We start from the raw sequence: 8493 nt of genomic DNA, 5'->3' as shown, positions 1-8493 counted from the left end.
ATTAAACGTCTCTATAGCAACTGGAAGTGTTTATTCTCAGAACAGATAGCGTGAATATTTGTTGCGCCCTGAGGAGAGCTACACGTGTGTTTATTACGAGAAGTTTACGACACTCACAGCGAGCCGATTTGTTATTTGAAGAGTCTTAGAGCATACCGAAAATATCTTCAGAGATTTTTGAGGACATCTGAAGATCAAAAAACGAGGTAAGAGAACTTTTGTGATGCATCGCAAACTGTGTTCGCCCTCCATTGCTACGAATTGTAGTCTCCGAAAGCAGAACTGTTTTTATGTTCTCGCACCTTAGAAGACCCCTCATCCTCTAAAAATAAGTTTCATCGTTAGCTTTCCTCTTAAATTTGCGCTTACTGAAACTTAATCAGTGCTTTTTGTTTTTTTCGTTTCAGAAGTAAAATGTGGAATCCTTTTACGCAAAATTTCAATACCTTACCCCCAAAACAAGTTGAGCAATCCGGTAAGTCAAGGGAATATTCTCTTGGGTAAGAGCTAAAAAATGTTTCTTTTTCTTTTTGCTTGTTCAGAACAGTATCTCTTTTTGGAAGCAAACAAGCTAAGGGGAATTCAAAACTCTGTGCATTCACTCTGTTTGTTTGAAAAAAATTTGGAGTCGCTGCGCCCTTGATTGCTGAGCCCCAACTTGTGCCTGATGCACTAGAGAGAGAAAGATGGCAAAAGACACAAATACAAACACCTTATCAGTTGGGCTGCATAAGAATACAATCACGTGATTTAACTTGAAGATTGGGACGGGATTGGTTGTTCTGTTTGTATGTGACAGGGGTGGTAATTTAAGCCTCGATTTCCGCCGTTTTCTCGATCCGATCTTCGATCCTCCCGAAGTGGTTGAGCGCGGGCTCATCCCCGAACAGGGGCTTGTAGACTGAGCGATATTAGAGTGGCTAATATTTTACTTTATCTTTCACAGGTTCCGAAGATACTCAGTCCCACAATGTGGGGAGGATTGAGTTACCAGGAGGAGGATTCATTCAGAAGCCTGTGTCAGAGCCACAGCCAGCAGATTCTGCAGTTAATATTGAGTTACCGGGAGGAGGGTTCATTCAGAAGCCTGTGTCAGAGCTGCGACAAGCACCTGCAGATTCTGCTGTTAAGATCGAGTTACCAGGAGGAGGTTTCATTCAGAAGCCTGGGTCAGAAACACAACAAGCACCTGCAGATTATGCAGTTAAGATTGAGTTACCGGGAGGAGGGTTCATTCAGAAACCTGGATCAGGACCAAAACAAGCACCTACAATTAGTGCAGTTCCCCCCACGTGCTTCCAGTTTAACCCTGTTCCTATTCCCCCATATGTTCAGGCGGATGAGTTTGAAACTCCCGAGGTAGGTACATAGAGAGAAATACCCATTGAGCTAAATTTATGCAATAAACCCATTCGTTTTTATTTCTGACGGACTAACACAAACCATGAAATCAGATTGAGGCTAACTTATTACAAAGCGCAATTGTTACGCGCTCCAGGCGTATTTATTCACTGTGCGCGCGTTTTGAACGCATTGTTTGAAATTAACAGAGACACTAAAAAAGATCTAAGCTTTATTCCTAATTGGAGGCAATCCATGTGACCAGTCATTTGTTTATCACGGGGGTGGGGGTGGGGGGAGAGGGTTCGGATGGGATCACATAGTTTTCAGGGGGGACGGAGTGGGGATCAGTCGTCGCTAACAGAGTATAAACTCGGGAACTTAAGAATATTGACTGCCAATGAGGGGGGGTTAATAAAAGACTACGGAGGGGAGGATCAGTAAATTTTATTGTGACCAAACCAAAATTCGCCGAACTTCCCCTCCCCTCCCCCAAGTGATAAAAAATAACCGGTCTCTGTTTGATTTTTTTTTTTTACAGGAGAGGTTATCACTCTTGAATAAACTAGACATGGTGTTGGAGGAGAGAGAAGAACGCAAAAGGGAATTAGACGAGCTGTGTGCTCAAGGCAAGAAACTTGAACAAACCCTGTACGAATTGAATGTCGCTTTGGACTTTCACACCAGTGAGATGATGGAACTTACAGACACCCTTCGAGCAAAGAAAGAACAAATGAAATATACAATTCAGACCAAAAGAACCGATAATGCAAGGCTGCAAGGAGTTCTTCAGCAATTAGAGCTAGAGGAGACCAAGAATGCAAGTTACAAAGTGATGGCGACTGAAAGCAAGATTTTGAAAGGCCAAATTTCAAAGGCTAATGAAGAGAAAAAAGTCCTGAGGAAAAAAATAGATGAGTTGGACCATACAGCTGATGAAATGGAACTGAGAAGTAAAATTATCGAACAGGAGGAGATAACACTCGAGAAAAACCTGATCGCCTATGTCCAGCAACTAGCCGAGAATGGTGACCTTAAACAGCAGTATGATAGTTCTCTTTACGTGGTAAGTATGCACTTTTTAAGCAAAAGGTAACGCCACCCAAATTAGAAAAAGCCTCTTAGACTAAGAAGAACCAAACTGTTAGTAAGCGAATTTCGATAGAGTACCTTAATACCAAATAAAATCAAGGTAATCACAACGATTAATTAGTAAAACGCAAAATAAGAAGAGGAAATCTCACCCGGAATCCTCCCCTTATAAAATAAAAACTTTCCCAGAATCCCCTCTAACCAAAAACCTCATCCAGAATCTTTCCCCCCTAGTCTTATCCTAAGACTGTGTGCTATTGCGGAGATCTATAGTATCTAATCGACCGCTCCCGGGCCTTACTTTCGCAGTTTGATGACGACCCATACGGTTTTGTGAACACCATAACAGTACAAGATCAGACACACCTCGAGCCTCAACAGAGTCTTCCTCATCAGCCGCCTCACGAGGTGACCCCACAGATTTCTGACGATGAACTTGCGGAGGAACCTGCCATAAACAAAGCCGACCATCAAGTTGAAGAAGTTGAAGACCCTGAAAAGATCGAAGTCCTTGGAGATAACGGCGTACTTAAACCAAAAGTTAAGAAGGTCCGTTGAATAAACGAACTAATAGAAAAAAGTTTCCAAAAATTCGTTTAAGAATGGTCTCATTTTCTAACATAATCCAAGCCCATTAGATAAAGCTTAGAAAATCTGCATTTATATCTCTAGCCAATCAGATTGATTTCAAAAAGCACAGTATTAGACTAAAGAATTCGGGAACACGAGGAAATTTTTCCTTTGCAAGATAAAGAACACTCTTAAACAATGAGAAGTAGCGATCCTCTAAACCCAATAGCTCAGTAGTTAAGTGGCCACTAACAGCAGCTAAAGACTTGTGCATCTTGAAAAATTTGGCCAAGATTCTGCAAGCTTATCATATGCAACCTCTCTCAATATTGTTCATCGTTAGCCATCCTTGATCTGTCTTGGTTTTTCACTGTCTCTTAGGTGTTTTCCTGTCCTACTAAAGAAATAATTTGTAGTCTCTTTCGAGTTGACGGTAGTTTTGATCAGCGAAGGTAGTCGTATTCTCTTCGCAACCGGAAGCATATCTGTGACAACCGGAAGTACGTCTGCAACCGAAAGCTATATGGAACATTTTAACCATTGTCATTGTAATCACCGTTCTCATATTCTATTGCAGGGTGGATTTTTCTCCAGACTACGGAAAGTGTTTCGAAAAAAACCGAAACAAAGCTCTAAAAGAGATAAACGGGGCAAGAAAGAACGCAATAAGAACGTTATTAACGATCCCGAGCCCACTAAAATAGTCAATGAGGTTACTGATGAAGATAACGTAGTTCTTCACCTCGCCACTGAACTGGGAAGAGAAACATTGGCTCAAGAAATGAATGAACGCCACGAAACAGTGACGAGACTTTGAGAGTTGAATTGTCACACGAGTATTAAGCAGAAATTTGTAAATATGTATTATAAGTATATCTATATATATATATGTATATATAGGTGAGATAATAATTTAGTTTTATTTTGTTGTTTTTGTTATTTTTTTCTACCCAAATGTTGCTCATTGAGAATTAAAGAATGAGCCTGTTATTCAGTTTTGAGTCAGTTTTCTTTGCAAAGGGGAGGAATTTCATCCCCTCATCAAGGACCCCTAAAGTTGGAGAGGAACCTGTGTGATTGTACTCTGAATATGTTGACTCCTCTTCCATCCCCACTCTCCCCCCCCCCATTAAGATTGTCCAAAAATGAGTCTCTTCTCACATAATCAATATATCTTTCAGTCCAAAGGTGACCAGAGGAAACGAAATATGAACTGGAGAAAGGTCTGACACTTAGATTTGGAACAAAATTCTCAGAGATTAAATTTTAAGGCATGTATGGTGGAGTACAGAGAAAAAAAATCCTTTACATGGTTGCAGAATGAGCTTCACTTGGCTTAAAAAATAACGGAATTAAGCATCTATTGTTTTATGTGTATTTGAATTACATATCCACTTCAGAAAAAGAAAGCTGGTTTGAAGTTTATTACCGCAAAACATCAAATATACAGAAATAAGCGACAACAATACTATACCAAGTGAGATTAGTTTTGCTACAGCTAAAAAAATATGGTTTCAGGTCATTTACTTTTATCAGTATAGCTTCAAATGGCCAGTCACTCTGTCTACTATATCTACTGGGCCTGCAAAACAAAAACACTTCAATGAATTACAAAAAATAACTGAAAGTAAATCATCCTTAAAAAATGAGATGAAAGACAAGTATTGAGTGCGACCAAAGAAATAGGAACAAAACAGGAACAAGGAGTGAAGGGGAAAAACAAATAAAAAATGCAAAGAAAACAAATTATTAAAAATGTGCGTGAAAAGAATGGTAAACAACAGATTCAGCCCTTCTTCCTATCTTTTCATCATGTTTCCCAGCTGATCACTCATGCTTCTGGGTGGAGAGAGGCCTGGTGAATATAAAGTGTCTTTCCTAAGAACACAATACACTACACCTTGGCCATGACTTGAACCCAGGCTCCTCCATCCCAGGTCAGCACAGTAAACACTAGGCCCCTTACTTATCTTATCCATTGAGATTGACACATGGAAGATAAGAACTCTTATAAGTATTTATTTACCAGGTCCTACACCAAGAACAGTCTTAGAACCAGGAGCTATCTGTGTCCTGCCTGCATCTCTAATAAGACATGTCTCCAGACCTAAAGATCTTCCTTGTCGTGTGAGCTCAACTCTGTTAGATTGAAATAATCACCATGAAATATCATCAGTTAACCCTTCAGCTCCTAAGAGTCACAGAATCACCCTTGAATTAACTGTGAAGATCATGAGACGGAAGAAAATAATCATGAATTCGAGACGCTCCAGATTGTCAACCAAATTGTCCTTGTCAATACAATAAGAAATATGAAGAGAACAGTTTGAAGAATACGAATACCGATGTATAGGGTTAATTGTGTCATTCTCCCATCAAACACAGAAAGTTGGTTTTAAAAATACAAATATTATTAATAGGAACAGACGCTTCCAATCTGAAATAATGGGGAATAGAAAAAACAGGCTGGTTAAAAACATTTTAAAATTTGAACATTATAACAGGATATCATTATCTGGGTTTCTTCACATGAACCCATAGTTACACAACTATGGTTCAACATGTCTGATATGTTAAACTGAGCAGAATCAAGATGAACAGCAGAGGAAAATGCATATTTTGTTTGACAGTATACAAATTTAAAAACAAGTTACATACAATGTTTCCTCATCTGGGGCCTTAACAACAACTTTGGCACATCCTGTTTGGTCCCATTCACGTAACAGCTTCAGGTCAATAAAAAAATAACAAGAAGCATAAAAACAAGATGCCAAAGAAAATAACCCTGTTGTGGCTTAACAATACTGATTATTGCTTATAGATGTTTTCAGTCACTGAGGACCAAAATGATCTGCCAACCACATGGAATTTGCTGGGTAAAGTTTGATGACCTGAGTTCTTTTGTTCAGATGTGGAGAACATTATTTACACTTTTCTCCTATGACCACATTTCTAATAAAAACACTGTCTACGACCACTTACTGGCCTATTAGGGCTAAGTTGTACTTAGTCCAGAAAAAGCTGTTAATTACAACATTTTGCATGTGTCCAAACCAAAATAATAAATGTTGCCAGTGCAATTTTATAGCAGTTTGTCCAAACCACAGAATGAGATGAGATGAATATTTGTAATACCTTTGGGTTGTTTGTTTCCATTTGTCTACAAAGGCCAACTGCTGCATGACAACACTGGAAACAATGCAACATGCAAAGCGTACTCTTTTAGTCACAATCATTGAGTCAGAATAACACGATAACATCAAACTGTCACATCTTGATAAGATTAAAGGGAATGATCACCAGTTAAAGAGGCTTTTGATTGTGAAACAGATTCTCCTTGTCAGTGCCTTGAGGAATGCATCAACTGACAACAGTATAGAGAACATGCTTAATGATGTTAGGGTGCAAAGGTTATAGGTAACCATAATGACTCAAAGAAAGAGTCTGAACAATAATGGAAAAAACATGCAAATGAAAATATTGTTGTCTACATAAAAGAATCAGGTTTTCCTGCACTGAGCACAGTATAATCATACTGAAGATCCAAATGATTACCCAAAAACCCAGCAGGATTGCCACAAATTTCTAACAAGTTTCCAATGATCTGATAATTAATATGGATAAGCACTCAAAATGTAAAGAAAATGAACAGCAATATTATATTGCTGTTTACCTACTTGAGCTGCAACTTTCCCTTTACCCATTCCAAGATCCTGTCTTACCACTAAAACCATTTTGTATTCACCAAATGCCTCTAGATTCAATATTCCTGGCTACAAAAATATAAAAAAACAAACTAAAACACATACCACTCTATCTGAAGTCTCCTGCAGTAACTCTCTGAGTCTAATTTACATTAACCTTATAACTCCCAAGATCTCATTAGTAATTCTCCTAACAGTCTGTTATACAGTTCTTGTGATGTTAGTTTGGAGAATTTGGTATTGGATCAACTTATAGTCCCCTAACTAATATTTTCTTTATTCTCATTACTTGTCTGCTTGATATTGTATTGATATTGTAAGGAGAAATTCTGTCTTGATCACTCATGGAAGTTAAAGGGTTAAGCAGAATTATACACAGATTTTGATTGGTTCTTTCTGATGATCTACTAAAGGACAAGATCATATATGACGTTCCCATTAACCCTTTAACTCACATGAGTGACCAAGAAAGAATTTCTCCTTACAATATCAGTACAATATCAAGCAGACAGGTGATGAGAAAAAAGAAGATATCAATTTGGGGATAATTAGTTGATCCAATACTAAATTCTCTGAACTAACATTATAAGAATTGTATGGTTGACAGTAAAGAAAATAACAAATTCGATCTGGGAGTTGTAAGGTTAACATAATTTTGCTGTCCTATTATATAAAACAAATAGATTCCATGTCGCTGTGGGTGTGTTCAGTAATTGAAGTTGTCAAAAGGTGGTCAGAACACCAGTGACATACTTGGCTGTGTCCCGTGTGCCATTTTTTTGTTTTTACCATACCTTGATGCCATCTGTGTTCATGGAATATTTTTTTAATTGAACCACATTTGAGGCTACAGATACTCTTGTATGTCATTCAGTTTTATATAATAAGCTCAGTTATGTACGTATTCTGATTGGTTCTCACTTATGATCTATTGGAGGACAGATGTATAGATGATGTCATCATTAAAACTTTTTTTAATTCTTTATTGTATAAAACAAATAGATTCCAAGTTGTGGTGCCTCTGTTCAGTAATAGATCACAGAGGACGTCAAAATGTGGTAAGAACATCAGTGACACACTTAGCTGTGCCTCGTGTGCCACTTTTTTGTTCTTACCGCATTTTGACGTCATCTGTGATCTATTACTGAACAGACGCACGGCAATTTGGAATCTATTTGCTGAGTATTTAGGTGCTAGTGTTTTCCCTCGTACACGTAGAATATACTAAGTTTTAGTTTAAGTCAAAAAACTTACCGAATAATGTTCTTTCCATAAAAAATTGTGCAAGAATAGCAGATGTTGAATTACATTTTTCATTTGTGAGTGCGGGGGGAACAGGGGGGGTGGGGGTGGGTGGAGACCAGGGGGGAGAAACAGGATAAACGCGTACGAAACATAATTTTCACTAAATATAATTCGTTAGGCCAATATCAAATTGGGTATTTACGCCAAAAGCTAACAGATTGCCAAGATATAAAGTGACATCTCCCCTTTCAAATCATGCTCACAAAATCATTATTCCCGAACCCGTTAAAACTTCCTCAACGTGCCTTACCGGTTCTTTGATTGTTTCCCTTTGTCCTCTGAGAAACCAGCCGAGAAAACTTCCCACTAGGAAAGCTAGAAGTAAAATAACGGATCCACTTAATTCTTCCATATCTATCACAAAATAACCAATTCTGTACACTACTTTACAATTTAAAAAATTATCAAATTGTGGCTGACTTTTAGTAATTTTAGCGCCATGAAAATACAAGCCTGCAGGGTTTATAAGCAGCGGTCACTT

General features: G+C 38.2%; 2 protein-coding genes across 3 annotated transcripts; one reads left to right on the top strand and one right to left on the bottom strand.

Moving 5' to 3' along the window:
* The first annotated feature begins 22 nt into the window (after positions 1 to 22).
* On the top strand, positions 23 to 3996 carry LOC149036862 (uncharacterized). Of its 2 annotated transcripts, XM_089190338.1 has the most exons (6): positions 23 to 206; positions 408 to 475; positions 947 to 1359; positions 1883 to 2407; positions 2743 to 2982; positions 3581 to 3996. In XM_089190338.1, the coding sequence occupies exons 2-6, from the start codon at positions 415 to 417 to the stop codon at positions 3818 to 3820; spliced, it is 1479 nt and encodes a 492-aa protein (XP_089046464.1). In that variant the 5' UTR covers positions 23 to 206; positions 408 to 414; the 3' UTR covers positions 3821 to 3996. The 2 variants fall into 2 exon arrangements, with proteins under 2 accessions (XP_089046464.1, XP_089046465.1); XM_089190339.1 differs by lacking the exon at positions 23 to 206 and having other exon boundaries at positions 306 to 475.
* A 416-nt stretch (positions 3997 to 4412) lies between these two features.
* Positions 4413 to 8475, bottom strand: LOC113673809 (peptidyl-tRNA hydrolase 2, mitochondrial). The gene is made up of 6 exons (XM_027190258.2): positions 8263 to 8475; positions 6681 to 6776; positions 6139 to 6192; positions 5662 to 5729; positions 5030 to 5142; positions 4413 to 4585 (listed from the first exon to the last, which is right to left on the bottom strand). Exons 1-6 carry the CDS (start codon positions 8362 to 8364, stop codon positions 4536 to 4538), a joined length of 483 nt encoding a protein of 160 aa, XP_027046059.2. The 5' UTR covers positions 8365 to 8475; the 3' UTR covers positions 4413 to 4535.
* Between the last annotated feature and the right edge of the window lie 18 nt (positions 8476 to 8493).

This window comes from Pocillopora damicornis, chromosome 12, assembly GCF_964200805.1.
Source record: "Pocillopora damicornis chromosome 12, jaPocDami1.2, whole genome shotgun sequence".
In the NCBI taxonomy this organism is placed as follows: domain Eukaryota; kingdom Metazoa; phylum Cnidaria; class Anthozoa; order Scleractinia; family Pocilloporidae; genus Pocillopora; species Pocillopora damicornis.
The sequence above is the reverse complement of the archived record's forward strand: the minus strand, read 5'-3'. Positions and strand labels throughout refer to the sequence as shown.